Source organism: Drosophila teissieri, chromosome X, assembly GCF_016746235.2.
Source record: "Drosophila teissieri strain GT53w chromosome X, Prin_Dtei_1.1, whole genome shotgun sequence".
Taxonomy (NCBI): Eukaryota; Metazoa; Arthropoda; class Insecta; order Diptera; family Drosophilidae; genus Drosophila; species Drosophila teissieri.
This window is the reverse complement of record NC_053034.1, coordinates 5,293,767-5,312,982: the sequence shown is the minus strand read 5'-3', so window position 1 is coordinate 5,312,982 and position 19,216 is coordinate 5,293,767. Positions and strand designations below refer to the sequence as shown.

Genomic DNA, 19,216 nt, shown 5'->3' with positions numbered 1-19,216 from the left:
AATGAACAAATTGTAGTTCTTTAGGGCGAGTAAATTAGTAAATTGGGGCGAGTTGAAATTCTTTTAAAATGTATGAAGTACTTCATTTTTGCCAAGTGGAGTTGTGTTTTCAACATGAGTTTTTCCGTTTCCGTATGCTCCGTTTCACGAGCATTGTTATTTTCCGCCTGTTCCATGGCTCTAACTACTTGCAGTTTATAACGCCTCACAAGTGCCATTAATGTGCTTACACAGATACCGAAACACGCGCGCACACAAACACAACGAAGTCCACAGATTCGCACGCACACAAAAAAGGCTTTGGCTTTGAGGCTGACTTGAGTGCTTATGCATTTTTGTTGCTCCGGCATTAGTACCAACACACACTCAGACAACGGACAGACAGCACATCCAAACACACTCATACAGAGACATTCGCAGAGACAGATACTGGCACAGATACATAGACAGATACAGCTACAGATGCTGAGGCAGATACAGATACAGATACTGACGGGAACACAGATACAGAGATACACACATAGGCAGTCGATTGTAGCTACAAGCATAATCGTTGCTTATTGGCAGCTGCTGCCTGCCATCGTCGAGCGATAAAGATGAAAACGCTGATGGCGCAACTGTGCGAAAGAGACGACGGTGTCGGCAGGGCGGTAGAAAAGGAGAGCAGATATTTTCATCATCTCCGCTTTAACGAAAGTCAAAAGGGAAATCCACGTAAATACGGGAGTACTTTAAAAGCAGTTAAAGGTTTTCGCAGAAGTTTATTATTATTAAATAATTCTTCCTAGATGAACACTAAATTTAGGCAAAACTTTGCTTTGTTGGACAATTTTCCCAGTCTATCTTTATAGAGGGCTGTTTTCCCAGCCGAAAGGTGACACTTTGGACGCTTGATGAAATTAGAGCAAATTTCGCTGATGGAACGCCTCTCGCGTTCGCACACACTCAGACACACACACACCTGACTTTTAGAGGCCTCCCCTTTCATGCTCTTCAGATCCCCTGCCCTTAATATAAAGCATACTTTTAGGCAGCGTTTTCACTGTCACATTTAATTGAGTTTCCCTTGGCTGGCGCTAAAAGCAACGTCGTTTACAGCACCCTCGTCCGTGGATCCGATGAGCATTTTTAAGATTCCTCAGCTGCGCCTCGGCTGTGCCGGTTTTCCCACCATCCTTCACTCCATTTCATTCATTGTTCTCGTTGGCATCATTTAATTGTCATAAGACTTCTTTCCTTTTGTCAGGGGATGTGCCCGAAAATGAGGGTGATATATGCTGCGATCCAAGCCATTTTTCTGACTATTGTCGAAACAACAACTCCTACAGCTGTCTGTCCAACTTCTTTAGAAGAAGCGACTACAATTGAAAGCCGAGCTAGAAATACCCAGTAAATCAAGTGCATTTAGCTTCTTGAAAAAACGCTAGTGTGTTTTAGGTTTAAATAAGAAGCCACCGCAAATTCTTTAGCATTGTCGGAGATAATATTATAATGTGTAGTTCAAATTATTATATTGGCACAGCTTCCTATAAATATAAAGAGGGTAATATAAAGTGAGCTGTCTGGCAATAAACTTCACAGCAAGAAAGGAAAAAACTCAAGAAATGTGCGAGGAGTCCGCTTTGACGTCATCAGTTTGCTATTCAATTTGCAGCTACAAAGGGAAGTACGGCTCATAAAGCGAGATGAAAGGCAATCGATGATGGGTAAAAGTGGTTTGGGTTAGCTTGTAATTCTATTGAGTTTCGTATTTAGCTTTAATGTAATAAATATCTCAGAAACTTTCTCGGCCTCCGGCTAAATCAGCTTAAAAGTAGGCAACACAATTTTGCAGGCCAAACTAAACACACACACACTTGTCCATTGCTAACCCGATTTGCCAACACTTTTAGTCTTAATTATATTTCTACATAATTTAATTGCAATCTCTTCTGCTACTTTTTATTTTCCTATAGTATTTGATGAGTTCGTGTGTGTGTGTGTGTATTTTCCTTAAAGTGCAAAATACATTTTTCGTGAATTATGCAAGGGAAAGGGGCGCGTAGGTTACGTGTGGCAAGTGGGGCGTGGCAAGTGGGTTAAGTGTGTTAGCTAAAAATGCAGGGCAAACAGAGAAAGAGAGAGAGAGAGAGATAGAGTGAGTGAGTGAGTGAGTGAGTGTGCTGCACGGTGAAAATCAAATCAAAGTAAATTTTACTATGGCATATTGACTTCTGATCATAACAGGGCATATTTATTATTTAATGTCTCATCTTCATAAGGATTAAACAATATTGAAGTTCCTGATCAATTATTTATGAGAAATAAATGCATTCGAATCTGTGATTTGGTAATCGCCTATGACTATATATGTACATATGTATATGCGCTTTTTTTTAAGTGCAGAGCGGGGAAGAGCAGGCATTTGACACACATATGCAAATTGCAACGCCATTAACATCGACTGTCCGTGTGTGTGTGTTTATCCCTGTGCCTCTGTGCGTGAGTGTGTGTGTGTGTGTGTCTGTGTGTATGTAGTCAATACGTTTTGACACTAATTTGGTCAGCATTTGCATTGAGACCCATTGAGAATGGCATTCGCCAAAGGCCATCGTCAACATCATCGGTTCCATCATCAGCATATCGGCATTATCATGATTTGCATTTCCATTTCCAATCACCTTTCCCCCATTCCGCCAACCCCCCGCTCGGATTCCATATCCATCCTGTCCAACACAAAAGCCTCAAATTGCAGCTGGGCCAACAAACTGACACATCTAAGACTCGGCCGGAATGCGAACAGGAAATGATGCAGCCCATGTGGCCCATCCGAGGGTTAAGGCAAGTGGGTGATGGGTGATGCAAGGAACTGGAGTGCACTGAAGTGAAGTGCAGTAGGAGCCAGGGCCATTCAGTCTTGGCCATTCTGAGGCTCGTTAGCTGGCCAAAAAGACTGGGCACCGAAAGTCCGAGGATAGACGGGGCGTATAAATGCTATGATGCTATGACCATCGAATAAATATTATTAGCTCTTGCTAAATCCGATATCAAAGCGTTGTTTTTAGAAATTATCTGAATAAATATTGTTCTGCTGCATTTTTACTAGTTTCTGTTTGTTCGACAGTCACATTATTGCAACACAAAGCAATTAGGAACAAGCTTAATTGGAAACCAAAAATCTACAGAAATAATTAAATCTATTACGTGCGTTTTATGTTTTCATATTTATTGTATTTGTCCTCCAGTTGTATTTCTTTTCCGTAACGGAACGGAAATCTCTCGATTTCGTTGCACATTCTTCGTGTAATTATATTTTTTGGATCTTTTTTGAAATATTCCGACTGCAAGTGTAGGTGAAATGTGTAAGGAGTCTCGTGGCTTCTCATGTTTTTGCTTGAAAAATGCTTTGTATGGCTGGAAAATCATCTCATGTGAAAAGTGCGTAATGAATGCAATTCCTGTAATTTTTCCAAATCCAAAGGAATCCAGATACGCAGAGAAGGAGAGAGGGAGAGGGGAGAGCGGAGGGGGAGAGTTATGCTTGTTTGCTGCATGAAATTGTACTATTTCGCAAGCAAATCCGAAACGCAATCATTGAAGTTTGAAGGTTCTTCCATGCACATTAAGCATACGCAGCGTTGCTTTGGAATAGCTCTTCACCCCCGATTTTAAATGCTTTGCCAAATATTTTATCCATTACGCCATGCATTTTGGCCTTGTCCCTCGTCTCTCGTCCCTTGTCCCCCGTCCCCCGTTCCTCGCCACCCCGAAAACTATGCGCATATTTTGAAAGATGTTTTGCATTAAGAGGGGTAGCATTATTTATGACGTCGCTGGCAGCGGATATTAGGGCTGATGATAATGATGATGGCGATGGCGATTATGATTATGATTATTATTATGATTACTATGGCTCTGTGCTGCACTGCGCTGATGATGTTGTTAATGGAAGGCACTGCACTCTCCATTCCTCTCCTTCCCTTCCCTTCCCTCCCCTTCCCTAGCCGTCACTTCAGTTCCACTTCTACACACACTTTGAAGTGCCAAGTAGTTTGAACTAAATTTCGAGTGATGGATGCTGGTTTATGGGGCTTCGAGTGGGGCCTTAAGTGCAGCTTTTGGGATGAGTAATTTTGAATCAATTTGACTTGGCTATTTTCGACTCAACTAACTTGAGCTGCGAACCAAATCTCTGGGCATTTGACCATGCCTCAGTCCATTTGAATTTAATCTTTATTATTATGGCGCGTTCTCCGGTAGTTTTACACTGTTTCCAGTGTTCCGCTTTAGTTTTTGAAGTTTTATTTTCTTTTTTCGACTGTCTGCGTCGATTTGGTCAACTTTTATGCTCGGTTTCCCCCTTTTTTTTTTGTCTTTGTTTCTATGTGGTGTGTTGGCGCCGTGCAGTCTGAAAGTTTTTCTTGTTGTCTGACGAGATTCGTATTTCGATTTGTCCCTTTTTTGGGACAGAGGCAGCGTTTTTATTAATGAAACACTGTGTCAACACTCTGCGAGGGAGCGAGATGGCGATTGGAGAGCGACAGAGAGGCAAGAGGGCTGCGCACACAAGTACAATGTATAAATATTATGTAAACACGCAAACAATGAAGTGATTTGTTGCTACTTAAATTTAGCCCCCGAGAGGGATCCACCAACAACAAGCTGGAGGAGGTGCCTGAAAATAGGAGGAGGGGATGCTGCACACACACATACACACACACAGAAAAGCAGCGACACTCATACACTTATACAGTTGCGGGCAGGACAATAGAATTACCTAAAAGAAAAGAATAACACATCTTGAGTTTAAAAAGTGGATTGGAACAAAAATCACACAAATATTTCGGTGTTGTCTCTCTTTAAAAAGTAACTGAAGGGAAATTAACGTGTACGTTTAAAGACTTTTTTAAATGTTCAAAATCTAAGGCACTTTTATTTTTGAGAATCTGACATCTGAACTATGGACTGCTGCTGTACAAGTATGCGCCTAGCAAGAGTGGAATTAGTTGCAAAAGAAAAGCAGAAAAAGCAACAGAGAGCTGGAAAAAAGAATTGAAAGGAAATATTTGTGTGGGTGTCTGTGTTTGTGTGTAGACCACTGCCAGAGTGTGTGTGTGTGTGTGTGTGTGTGTGTGCGTGTCTGAACAGGCGCAGTCGCTGTGAAAGTAGCAAACAGGGCCCAAGGCATTCCTTGAAAAAGGGGCTGATGTTCGCTCGAAAGGAGAAAGCGGAGAAAGCGCGGCCCTGTTTCCAGCTTGTTTAGCAACACTTAGAAAAAAAGGGGCCACAAGAGATGAGCAGATGGAAGGAGGTTGCGGAGGGACTGGAGGGCGTTGCGGAGGTGGTGGCTAGCCCTGGAAGCCAAGGATTCGAAGGATATTGCAGTGCCACCTGTGACGCAGTGCTCTCACGCTAGATGGCGCTGCAATGCCAAATGGAAACCAGCGGAACGAAGTATGTGGCACTTTTAAATGCTGCAGAATCCTAAAACAGCCTGCTTGAACTACGACGTCCTTAGTTTTAAATTTTCATTAAAAAAAAGTCTAGTCTCTAATAATTTGCTTGTTTATGCAGCAAGCTGGCTTAGTATTTTAAGTCAATTAACTTCTTATATATTCAAACAAAATCCCGGATTGATATGTTATTTAAAGTTTCCTTACGTAAAGTTAGGCTCATTTATTAATTAAATGGAAATATTGCCCAAGCTCACCTTGGACATCTCTCACTAGTATTTAGAAATAGGAATAAGAGACGTGTTCTTGCTGCGCTTAATTCACTTTGGATGCCCATCTTTCCCGCTTTTCCTTTTGCCCCTTCGTGTCAAGTTTTCCCAGCCGCTATTTCTAGGTTTTACCTCTCGGGTTTCTCTTTTTTAATGCAATTTAAACAAATTAAAAAGTAGTGCGTGCCATAAAGGGGAAACTGCACGGGGGTTTCAGCAGCAGCAGCAGCAGCAGCAACAGCTTCATCAACTTCTGCCTCCATTAAGATTCGTTATGCTTCTTGCGCTCGTAGCCCTATGACAACTTTAATTAATCGCAATTGAGTTAGGCTAATATTGGCTGTAAAAATGACAACTTTTAAGAATTGACTCTCTTCGTTGCGATGGTGTTTAAAGGGAAAGGTTTAAGGGCGTATATGTGGTAAAATGCGTTTTATTTTTATTGAATATCCAAGAAGTTGGCACGTGAAACCTTCCAGTCCGGAAATCTAAAAACCCATCTAATCGCTCATCCTTAGCTTCCCTGCTGCCCAGCTCAGCTCCCCTTCCCCCGTTGCTGCACTGCCGGCTCATTGTTAAATCATTTCAATTATGGTTGAACTAAAAAGTAGCTAGTTTAGGTCAACGGGGCAGGGTTGTGCTGTGTGTGTGTGTGTGTGTGTGTGCAAGATGATGGAGAAGATACTGAGATAGCAGTAAGGAGCATCATCAGTTGGGTAAGCCGCTCAGGCAACAGCAGCAGCAACAACAACGACGAATGCGTCCTCTGGGGGTCCTTAATGCCCCCCTCCCCCCCACCATCCTGGCCCTTGTTGCCGTTCTTGTTGGTGTTATCCTGTGCTTCTCCATACAACTTGGACAACAATTTTTGTTGTCTTCCTAACAAGGCAAAAAGAAAAACGAGAAGTAGGAACCTTTACAAAGCGAAAACGCTACTCGAGAAGGATGAAAAAAATAAAATAAAAAAAAGAGAAAGGAAAGGAATGGAAAAGTTGCCCTGCACTTAGAGTCCTTTATGCGCTATATCCTATGTCCCGGTGTTCTAGTGTGTGCATGTGTGTGTGCAATAATTGTGCATTGATTATCATAATATGCTCGCAGCGCCATCAAAATTGCGCATAAAATTCACTCGCAGCCAGATAGACAGATAGACGTCCATCCAGCAGTTTATCCACCAGTTTGTCAGTCACACGGAACGAACGAAACTCGCACAAGGATGCGCTATCTGTACTTTACCCTATATATATATATATATATATATATATATGTACATCAGTATAAAGCAGTGGAAAACAGATAAACAAGAAGCAAATGAAGCGTGGATCAGGAAACGGCAAACACGCAGAGAGTGGAAAATGTATTTGCAGTCGGTTAACGTAACAACAAACAATTTACGATTTTCAAGTGGTTTTGGGTTTTCCTTCTTGAACGAATCATAATATTAAGTCAGTGTTTTTTTCGATAACTTTAATACTTTTTGGTTTAAAATAAGTGCGCGAGAACTGGAAACACAAAATCTATGCGCAGTTTAGTGATATTTTGCATTGTTTTCACATCTAATTTAAAACTTCATTATAAGGGCCTGGACACGTGTTTCTCTTCCCTGTTTTTCCGTAATTTTCCTGGGCTGTCAGCGCTGACCGTTGATCCATCATTCGGGCCACGTGTCTGTCAACTGCAGACCCATTTTTCCCCACCACCTCTCTGTCTCGTCTCGTCTCGTCTTGCCTCGCTTCTTACTCTTTCTCTTTCTGAAAAATAGAAAACCGAAATCGAACTTAGTTAAAGTAAGAGCAAGTGCAAAAACTAAATCGACATAAGTGATATTAGAAAATTGAAAATCCAACGACGAAATCAAAATGGCCAAAGATGTGCGTGCCATTTCCTAGAGGACGAAATAGCCCCTTGGGAAAGTAGTAGAGATTTTGTGCCAAGATGATAGCCACGTTGTTCATCATCTTTGCATTTATTCGGGCCTTTCCGTGGAGCCGAAAACGAGGTCGACCCGCCTTGGCCTTGACCCTGATGCCGGAGGGCGGGGAGGATCATCGCGGCGATCTGAACCAAAAGGGCGAGAACAACAATCGACCGAGACCATCGATTTCGCTGGGGAACAACGGCGACGGGATGGGCCCGCGGACCCGCCGAAAATCCTCGAAATTCCACGAGGTCACCTTCAGCGGAAGCGTGGGCGGTGGCGACAGCGATGGTGGCGGCGAGGTCACCAATGGTGGTACCTTGGAGGTAAGCCCCAGCAAACGACACTCCCTGAGCACCACCAGCAACTCCAGCTCGGCGCCCTATCGCTATCTGAGTGGGAGCAGCAGATCCCGGGGCTCCCGAGGAGATTGCCACGAGTACTACCAACTGCAACAGCAATCGTCGTCGCTATCGAATGGTAATCGTGGACATCGGGCACTGAGCCAGAGGAGTGACACAATGGCCACTGAGGCGGAGGGCGAGGAGTTCGACGTGGATCCCATGGACGAGGACGATGAGGACGAGACCTACGACCGGGAGACCGAGGAGTTCTACAGCAACATCCAGGATGCCACGGGCACCGGTTCATCGAGTCGCAGCAAGAGGTCCTCGCTCTTCTCCAGATCGGATAGTTCCGCCACCACCACCTCGTCGAGCGGCGGAGGCACCTTTACGGGCGGGAAGCGCAGATCGGCTGCCTCCATTCTGTCCTCATCCATGTGTTCCGATCTGATGACCAGCGATCGTCGGAGCTCCACGGCCACGGAGTACAGCGTCAAGTCGGTGACCACCGGGAATACCTCGCAGCGCAGGTCGAGCGGACGGATCCGGAGATATGTCTCCCGGATGACGATCGCCGGGGCCAGGAGACGCACCACGGGCAGGTAACAATATACTAGACATACTTTAAGGAATGGCTCACAAGAACACACGTATACCATTGCCCACGTTATTGGCTATACAAGATTAGTTTTGCTACACACTTCTGCAAGCATTAAAAAGGTTAAACGCGTGTATATGTTTTATTGTAGTTAAAAAAAAGGAATACTAAATATATGCTTTTTGAAAATATATTGAGCCCGAGGAGTAAATAGAAAGATAGTCCAGCCTAGGAGCCATTTTCCTGCTGCCACTGCTCGTGCTTGGCCAACAGCTTCTGGCCCAAAGGCCGCACCTGCCGGAAGGCCTTCTCCACATTGGCTTCGATGGCTGCCGGGGACTCCTTGTGTATGCCGGTGGCTCGGTCCCCAATCTTGGTGGCACAACGCACGCGGTGCATGCTGATCTCCTTGCAGGCCAGTCGTATTTCGTCACCGGTGAACTGATCGGAGATCTCCACCAGCTGCTCGAGCAGTCGATGATTCAGGGATATGCTGCTGCCCAGAAGTCGGGTAATCAGGCAACTTCTCTCCGCCGCATTGGGCAGTTGGACCAGCATCTTCTTTTCGAAGCGCCGCAAGAAGGCCTCATCAATGTCCCACGGCAAGTTGGTGCTGGCCAAGACGAAAACGCCGTTCAATGCGTGCTCCATGCCGTCCAAAAGCTGCAAGAGTTCGTTCTTAAAGCGCTTGGAACTCTCGTGATCCGTGGCCCTGTCCCTTTTCGAGGTCAAGCTCTCGATTTCATCGAAGAAAATCACCGACGGTGCCCTCTTTGCTGCCATGTGGAAGAGAACTCGCAGGATCTTCTCGGATTCTCCCCGCCACTTGCTGACCATTATGCTGGCAGTTATATTGAAGAAGGTCACCTGACCCTGTGTCTCGGAATACAGAGCCTTGGCCAGTAGGGTTTTGCCACTGCCCGGTGGTCCGTGGAGGAGCAAGGATCTCCATGGTTTCAGGCCATGTGCGAATAGTTGGGGGAACTCTATGGGCGTTAGCACAGCCTCCTTGATCAACTCAATTGCTCGATGATTTCCACAGACATCCGACCATTTGATCTTTATATTCTCCTGCAATATAGAAGTCTTGACCAATTCCGCCAGCGATTGCCAGTCCATGGAGGAGAACAGCACATCATCACCACCCAAATGACCATGTTCGATTTCACAAGCATTCGACTCCTGGCCATTCGATTCCGTTGCCGTTGCCGTTTCCATTTTCTTTATCTGCAACGGCTGCTCGTTGCTCAAAGCCTGTGCGGCTGCTCCAACACCAATGTGCCAATTGGCCAGAGAAGCGTCCGTTGGCGGAGCTTTCTTAGGCAATTCCTTGGCCGCTGGCTTTTCCTGCGCCTTTCCACCCACGTCCACCTTGATTTTGGCTCCCATTCTTTTAAGGATTTTCGGGTATTTACCAAATTTCATGTTGTAAAAGCTGGCATACTCCAGGTACATGGCATCCAGATCAATATTGTCGCACAGTTCGTACTCGTCGGAAAGACGTCCTTCGGTTTTCAAGGACTCGGCACTCGCATAGTATCCGTTCTCCACTAGATATCGGTGCATTAGGTAGAGAATATTGCGGCGTCGTGTGCTAAAATTTCTCACATCCTCGCAAAGAACTTGGGCAGCCGCCGTGGCTGTCACTCCGTATTTTCCCTGGGTCTTCATTTGAGGCTTTTCCGCGAAAACTGCGCGTACAACGGGAATGTGCTCTGGGTTGCTTTGAGGCTCGGCAATTTGATCAACTATCTGGCGCAGATATCCTGGCAGTCTGTGTTTCTCAGAAATAGTATTTGCATGAAAACGAAACACTGGGTTGTCATAACGAATGGCAGAGGTTGCCATGTTACCCGTTAGAGACTTACATTTATTTTATTACATTTTCCTAGGCAACCACTGGAAATAACAAAGCTGAAAAACTATGGGGCTTTAGGAATTCATGTCTGATTATGCATGTAACTAATTAAAAATGCAGGGAAAGCAGGAAAACCACTAAAATCTCATACTTGCAGTGACTTGTGGTTTGTTCATTGTCATGCTACCTTACTTGAAACAGCATCAACTGTGAAATGAACAGAGAGAGATTTTCATAATAAAAGGAAAACTGAACTTAACTAATGGTATAATATTTGATTCATAGTACTTATTCGTTTAATGCCCTAAGTTGTATGATTCCCGTACTCTCGTTGAGCTACTTTGAGCTTGTAGTGTTTACCAAACAAATCGTGAACTAATCCAATTCGATGGCACGCAAATTACCAGATCAGTTGGCCGCAATTGAGTCCTCTCAATTGGTTAGTGCACTTAATTGTTCGTTGTGCATTTTCAACAGCCCTCGTTGCCCCTCGATACAGGGTTTTCCCCGCTATTCCATTTCATTTCGCATTTCCTCGCTTTTCCTACGAAAATGGTTGCCAAGAGCTGGCAACATGCTCAATTTGGCGAGAGATGACGGCGCCAGATGGTTAATCAAATGCACAACGCAATGAAATGAAAATCAGCGTATCCTGTCCGCACACAAACACACATACATATACACATACACATACACCTACACATACACGTACGTACGAGACACGCCCTGTCAGGTGAAATTATTCAACATGCACATGCAACATCCACCCACCGCCCATCGCCCTCATTTTCCATTTGCAGCCCATCCATCCATTTCACCTCGACTTTAAAAAACATTATCACACGGTGCAAAAACCATCGCCTTTTTGCTTGAGTCAGTACCTGTATGTCGGTACCTGTATGCATATGATTCTGATGTTATATTTTGTAATACGATTTACGAGACTAGTGTCAATAGTATTTATAACATGAAACTGAGTTTGTTTACATTAGGCACTTGAGAACTTTTTCTCTGTGGAAAAAGTGCTGCTACATGGCTGGCTGTGCCCATTTTATTTTGCTTCGCAATTTTAATTTGGTTTTTTTTTTTTGCCACCACCCCTTCTGTCTTCCATCATCGTCCAACCTCATGGCAGTCAGAATCAGGCTTTGTTAATGGCCTTGTGACAGTTTTCTTTCCTCTCACGAGCCACCCACTAACCACCCACCCATCACCCACCTTTTCGCACTCACAGTTGCATTCGTTGCACTGTCTCTTTCGCCAGCATTTTCCTTTCAGGCTCTGCACTTTGCTTTGGTTTTTGGATTTTTGGTTATTTTATTTTCGAATTCTTTTCGGGTTTCCATTTCCTCTCAAGGTCCTTCGACTGGCGTTATTTTGGTGCATGTGTTGTGGGAGTGAGAGGCCACTTACCACTTGCCCTCGGTGGCCGTGTGTCTGTGTGTCTGTGTGTCGTGTGTGGCGGCTAAGTAGTAGTAAGGATGCACTATGGGAAATTTGACCCCTTTTTCTGGCCTAAAATAATAACTCCAGAACGGGGAAAGATATTTAGTTTGTGTTTTTTGTATGGGGTTACACTAGTCCATATCTTTAATGGTACCAAAAATTGTGGGCGTGGCACCGCCCCTTCTATGTTTTGTAATTTATAACTTCAGAACGAAGAAAGATTTTTAGTTTTTTTTTTTTGCATTAATTTGCGCTAGACCATATCTATACGTACCCCAAAATTCGTGGGCGTGGCACCGTCCCTTATATTTATATTATTTATTTTCGTAAAGCCTTTCTATAATTTTGTATGCTTTTTCTTATCTTAGCAAAAACAACTGATTTCGTGATAGTGTTTGCATTCTAAATTATTTTACAGAAGTTTACAACAATAATAATAATAAAAATAACAAAACAATTCACCAACCGCCTTGTTTAAATCCCGTTTAGCATGAGATTACTCTGAATTTGGAAAAGTAGGGTTAAGTCTAAAATCTATAATTTCTCCAAGAATCGGTAAAAGTGGCTTTTTAAATTATAATAATCTGAACAAGAATTAAATAAGCTACAACATTAGGTACATTTCATTGATGCAATCTGCTGCAATCACTTTAAATCTCTATTCAAAGTTAAGTTATTATCAAAAAAAAGGCTTTTGTAGGGCAACTTACATTTTTATTAAATTACGGGTACAGCAGTAGTTTTTTTTTCTTTTGAAGGTGGCAAAATCTTAAAAGAAAGCCCACTGATTAAAATACTTTTTACAGAATGGCAATTAACGCTTTGGTTCCAAAGATATTAGAACTTTTGTAACGAAAGAAAAACTTAACGTAGCAGATTGTTGTTATTTGTACGCGCAACAGCTGTTTTTAACAGCTGATTTCTTTGTTGTGGCGCCATCTATTAAAATTTCTAGTATGCAGAACTAAAGATTGGTCGATTATGAATGCGTACACTAAATATTATTTTAATATTCCGACTTTCAGAAAATGGGTTTTGGCCAAAAAAAGGGGTCAAATATCCCATAGTGGGATGCCTCAAGATTTTAAAAGAGCCTACTATGTTCAATATTAACAGCACAAAATCTAGTCATTTTGATGGTATGAAAAACGCCATGAATTCTTGTTTGTTAACATAGTTTATTACTCCAAGAACACAAGAAAAAACAATGTTCCTTTATAAATCATCCGCTGTTGTTGAAAATGCTTCTGTTTTCCTTTGTTTTCCCGGACTGGCGCGCCATTTTTCCTGCCAAAGGGCTTTCACAGACACCCTTTAAGTGCATTTGTGTGTGTGTGTGTGTGAGAACTGCGAGTTTAACAAACTAATTAAGTTGGCGCTGGGCGTTGAGCTTAGCGCTCTTTTTTATTCGAAAGAGCCAACCTTTTGTCTTTGGCAAACATCTATGACACACACACACACATGCATAGAGCTGTGTATAAACACGGACCCTAAACACACAGATGCCTGTTCACTCGCACACACTCAGGCACACTCATACTCGCACCGACACCAACACCCACACAATCAGTATGCGTCGTTCATTTATTTGCACATATAATTAGGCACATGAAGAGCTGCCGTCGGGCACACTTCCGTTTCTCCCGACTCCTCCTCCTCCTCCTCCTCCTCCTACCACTTCCTGTTCGTCCTGCTCTCCCTTCTATCCTTCTATTCTCCCGCTTTCTCCAGCTTATCCGCGCCATTTCCCCCGCCCGCCCCCACACTCCCCCGGCGCAACAACAATGCCAATCTTCCGCCAGCCAGCTACTTTCGCCTTCATCCGGCTTGAGTGCGACTGTGTGGCTGGAAGCACGTCACGGCTTAAGCGAAGGAAAACCCTACCACTCGACCACCCAAAAAAAAGAAAGAGAGAAAGAAATTGCCCAACAGCACCAACCACCCACACACCCACACACCCACCCACCCTCTCGTACGTAATTGTGTTTGGGTGCGCCTGCAAGTATGCAATTATAAATAAAGAAAGTCTGGGAGTTGCTCAAAGGATAAAGATGTGTTCTAGCTCGACAATGGGCTACTATCGGTAAAAAGTGGATAGCTCAACCCGAATTCCCAAAGCTATTGTGAATGCTAAGTTATTTTGTATATATTGAATTTTTGGTGTTTTTGTTTTATTCAACGACATTGTTTAACTGGACTAGCGTACTATTACCCTTATTGGACAACTTAATCTAATCTGTATTACTTAAACGATTTTTCTTGATATCTAAGTTATTTACAAAGATTACATGTGTGATTTAATTAAGGAAATGGCATAATTACATATAATGGTAAAGAATTGAAAGGATTCTTATATAGTAGGTTTTATGTCCAGTCCCGGTTAATCAGGTCTTGAGGGTGGTATATTGAAATTTACTTAATTTACATAATTTTACATAATTAATGTAATGTAAAAAAAAATTTCGTGCACCAATACTTGCAATTCCCAATCACTTCTGACTCAATCCTCATGGGATAGCCGCTCTGACAGCTCATAGATCAGTTGACCGGAAGCTATGATGTGATAGGAAAAGTAGTAGTTTGTGTGTGTGATTGTGGCTCCAGAGGCCATGTGGGTATTCCGTCCTCATTCTGGATGCAGTGCATCATGGACCTGACTGGGTATGTTCCACACTTAGGAGGTAGTTTCTTAAAATATATATTTGTGTTCACGTGCGCATTCTCAAAACATATTTAATTAACAATGTACATACACACTTCATGATTAAAATAAAAATAAAGTTATTCATATATATGTACTTCACTAATTTTCATATGGTGTTTAGTAATTCTTAAGAATATTTCTGCACCCTGTGATGTTAAGATACAATATTAATCGGTCAAAGTAACTTTTAAGATCTTCAGCTAGCCTTAGTAACTAGTTTAAATAGCTTTGAACTAGTGTATCGAGCTTAAATTTTCTCAAAATTACGTTTCTCCAAGAGCTGAGCAGTTTGGACGATGGTGATTTATTTCAATATTGTCGTCTCTTTCGCTGGCCAAGCTGGACCTCTCTTTCGCGCGCAGAATAATTGTCTTGCTCGCCCATCTTTTGTTTTCTATTTGGCCTTTCTTCACGCCTTGCTCGCATTTTTTGTTTGGTTTATCTGCGTTTTTTGTCCGCTGCCTGTGACAGGACGCTTTATGAGCTTGAGTGTTGTTTTTCAGTGTTTGTCTCCATGTTGTGCGAGTTCTTTCCGAGCGCTACGACAGGTCCTTGGAACGTCAGGATAAGCAGGCGCCAAGTATTCGGCGACTTTGAAGGGAATGAATGCTGCCTGCATTCACGGTGCGAATGAATGCACGAGTGCATTACAAAGTAACTAAATAAATATTGGGCGCGGAGGGGAACAAAAACAGGAAAACAAGCAGAGTTTACAAGAGGGAATCGCGGGGAAAAGAGTACAAGAAATTCATTGAGAAAGGAATATACTGGCTTAAAATTAAATTAATAGAAATGGTACGCGAGTCCAAATACTTTAAAGATTTTTACTACTCAACTCATTGTCTAAAATCCAACGCGTGTATTTTATGTTTTGCATTTTGTTTGTGTGAAAATAACTCGCTTTGCCATGCTGCACAGAAAAACAATAAAATTGTATCTTATAAACATACATTTCTAGTTCGTCTTTCGAACAAATAAAACAAGAAAACCAGTTGAAAACCAAATCAACAAAGAATGAATATTCCCATTTCGCGTTCACAACTGTTTTGACTATCAAAAAAAAAAACCCAAAATAAAACAACAACACTCTTCAATGTAGAGCAACAATAAAGATTGCTCATAGCACCATTAAAAATACAAAAACTGACAAAAAAATGGCGGGAAAGTGTATGCCCGAATCTGGAAACTGAAACTAAACTAAAAACAGTTTGTCGCCGCTGCTGCTGTTGCCATAACTTTTGCGGGAAAGCGCCACAAAGTATGCCAGGGAATCTGGCGACATTGTTGCTCTCTCACCCACGCCACCCCCCTTTTTCCAACATTTTCCCAGTACTCTCCACCTTCCCACCCCTCAGAAAAAAAACAAAAAAGAAAAAAAAACCAAACAGTGGCAGTAGCAACAAGCGGCAACAACTTTGTGCCAAGTTTACTTAATGACCCCGGTATAAATTTTACTTAAAACATCATTTTTCTTTACGACTTTTCCTCAGCCTTGCGAGCAAAATGAAAGGGAGGTGTTTGGAAAGCTCAAAAAGTGGGGTGGGTGTTTGGAAAACTCAGCAGTATACGACAAGAAAGTTGCGCGAAAGTGTCGGAAGCATACGAATTGATATTCTTCAGTTAGCAATTCGGCTAGTTTTCACTCCAGTTGAATATAAGTCCACTGCTTGTCTTCTTGATAGTGTATCCAGACTGTACTTAGTCATGTTTATCTACGATAAACTTATGACTTCTAGTATCGTACTGCTTTACAATACGTAGTGTATGAACAACGTATGGTTTTATATTATGTCAAAATTAGCTTGTAGATGTCATATTAAATTGGCATTGATAAAAATGGCGGCTTAGACGAACGAGCCTGATTATAAGTTTTAGGCGGCCACCTAGCGGCAAATTGAAGTACGCCCTTTTTGGTCAAGATGACCCGGCAGTTTTAAGGGAGTTTCTTTTATTTAATTTTTTGTTCTTTTTTTAATATCTTCGCCGAAACTCGGAGACTTGCCCCAGAATTGACTTAACTTTTCTTTCACATTTTCTGGCGGACCGAACTGACTTTCGCATCAGTTTTTTTATTTTGTGCTTTTATTGGGAGGAGGACGGACTTGTTACGAGAATTCTGCCAGCCAGAAAAACTTTATGCCGCAGACAAGTGAGCTGAACAAAAAGAAAAGGAAGCGCAAGAAGAGATGACTAACGAAATGAAACTTTAAATGTGCCTTGTTAGGCGCGCTTCCGTTTCCGGTGGCTTTGCCCTCACATTTCGGGTCCATTTCTGCTCTGACAAACGATTTTGTGTCACGGGTCTGTGGCAATTCATAAGCCATCTGCAAATCTACAATTAATTGACATAGAAAAAGGCATGCTCATCTGATTTTCCCAACCTTATCTTTTCAGCTTCGATGTAGAAAATGGCCAGGGCGCTCGATCACCGCTCGAGGGCGGCTCTCCCAGCGCCGGTTTGGTACTACAGAATTTGCCGCAGCGCCGCGAATCGTTTCTATATCGCTCCGATTCGGACTTTGAGATGTCGCCCAAGTCCATGTCCCGAAACTCAAGCATCGCTAGCGAAAGGTAAGTGAAGTGCCTTACAGAGTTACAAACTTACATTGAACAGCACTCGATTTCCCCCATTTCCCCCCATTTATACATACATATTTAATTCATTATTGCATAAGTTTTGAGTTTTGGATATTTAAGCTGATTTCTCTCCTGTTATTATTTGTTGTGAATGCCAACCGCAAACATTCACCATTCACCTGTCCAATTGGAGCTCAGATAATGATGATGCTGGTCATTTTCGACACCTTTTCCATGTTTGTGGCTGCCCCCTTCCCCGAAACGGCATTGATTACGTCTTTGATTATCGTTTTTCGCTTATGGTTCCTTTGCTTTGCTGGGCCATTTTTCTGATACGATTACATTGAGTCCGTTTATTGTTGTTTTCTGTGGTGTTTATCTACGCTGTTACCACTGTTACCTATACAATTCGTTACTATTATTCGTTTTGAGGAGGGTTCCCTCTTCTCTTCTCTTCTCCTCTTCTCTTCTCTATTGGCTTTCTTTCTCTGCTGTACTTGGTCTTTACCAACACCTTTTAATCGGTTATGCCTGTACTCTCCTTATTTTTTAAGCGTGTCTCTTTTTTCTGTCTATTTAAAAAAGGTTTCCCACTATTCTGTACATGTCTTGTTTTTTTCTCGACTCTACCAGCACTCTAACTATATAGAAAGTATTATATTTCATTTAATGATGGCTCTGCTTCTCTATAATTCCTACTACAACTACTTGTTTTAAAAGAAATACGGTTTAAGCTTTCCTTTCGGTTTTGCATTTTCCTATAATTAACCCTTATATTCACTCTTATACTCACTTCAGCAATTATGAAATAAGTTTTTTAATAAACACTGCTTTAATACGTATTTAGTTTCCGAAACTTGTACGCTGTGTGTTTAAAGGATTTTTACCCGTTTCCGCTTAGAGCACACATGAACTTGACGAGAGATATTTGAATACAGAAAGCCCAGCCATATGGAGGGATATGAATGAGGTGCGAAGCTGACGGTGGGTACTGGAACTGGCTCTCTATGAAGAGCCAGCTAAATTCCAGACGCACACAGGCGAAAAGTGCAACAACTTTGCTGGCATTTTAAGGCTCCGAGGCTTGCTGTCCACTTTTCCCGTCGTATTTTCCCCCCACATCTCCAATTTTTCTCTTCGACACTCTGTGGGATTTCTGTGACTTGGCTGGTCGGCCGACCTCTTCGTTACAAAATTACCTTACAACATTAAATTTAATCTTCATGTAGATGCACTTTTTCGCACTGCAACTGCTGCCTGATGCTGGACATATTTTGTGCACAGCTTTTTACAGCGCCTAAGGCCTGAACTTCAATTAGTTAGTCACAGTCCCACAGTTTCCTCTCCCAAAAAACCAGTCATTACACATGCATAAGGCCGGAAATGCACTTTTTTTTTATTTCCGTTTTTGTTCTTGAATGTGTTTCACAGCGAGTGTCAGTTGTTTTTTTTTTTTTTTTTTTTTGCAAGCATTCTGGCTGCTGTATTTTTGAGTGCACCCCCTGCAGTCTCAATTTTTTTCTTTTTCGTTTTGGCAGCGGCAATGCAGCCACGCAAACACAGGCAAAAGAGAAATTCCCTCACACACACACACACACACACACTGAACCGAACACACTGAAACTTACACGTACCGATGCGATATGCACAAAAACAATAACCCCTAATTACACATGCAGCTGCAATAACAAGAACAACAAAAGTGGGAGGCGGTTAATGATCACCACGAAAAGATGGGAAAAGGCTGAAGAGCGGGGAAAATCGCGAGGAAAGGCTGGCAAAATATTTACATTTTCACAGCGCCAAAAGTGAGCTTGCCCTTGCCACTTTTCAGTTTTCAGTTTTCCCCACTTTTTTTTTTTTGCTTTGAATGTATGGCGCAAATTATGGCTGTAAAATTACAAAAGCAAAAATATTTGGCCCGATAGAACACTTAACCGCAGGGCGGAAAACATCTTGAATCCCCGAGTACCGAGCACATTTACGATCAAAAGAAATACTCAATCACACAAGAATATGGCTAATAAGATGTATCTATAAAAAAAAACAGCACTGTTAATAAAATAGGTA

The 19,216-nt window shown here is 42.4% G+C and overlaps 2 protein-coding genes across 13 annotated transcripts in view; one reads left to right on the top strand and one right to left on the bottom strand.

The window, feature by feature from the left end:
• LOC122624185 (cAMP-specific 3',5'-cyclic phosphodiesterase) overlaps nucleotides 1–19,216 on the top strand; it is a 99,421-nt gene that overhangs the window by 62,946 nt on the left and 17,259 nt on the right. For 10 of the 12 annotated variants that reach the window (XM_043803647.1, XM_043803646.1, XM_043803645.1 and 7 more), the window contains one exon: nucleotides 16,964–17,140. In XM_043803647.1, coding sequence (XP_043659582.1) covers nucleotides 16,964–17,140 — 177 coding nt within the window. Of the gene's footprint in view, nucleotides 1–7,463; nucleotides 8,566–16,963; nucleotides 17,141–19,216 lie in introns of all 12 variants that reach the window. The other 2 variants (XM_043803653.1, XM_043803652.1) reach the window with 1 other exon arrangement.
• LOC122624187 (katanin p60 ATPase-containing subunit A-like 2) lies at nucleotides 8,696–10,365 on the bottom strand. The gene has a single exon (XM_043803659.1). The coding sequence runs from the start codon at nucleotides 10,230–10,232 to the stop codon at nucleotides 8,790–8,792; it is 1,443 nt and encodes a 480-aa protein (XP_043659594.1). The 5' UTR covers nucleotides 10,233–10,365; the 3' UTR covers nucleotides 8,696–8,789.

Coding starts and splice junctions, on each gene's coding strand:
- LOC122624187 (XM_043803659.1), bottom strand. CDS start 10,232: ATGAAGACCCAGGGAAAATACGGAGTGACAGCCACGGCGGCTGCCCAA.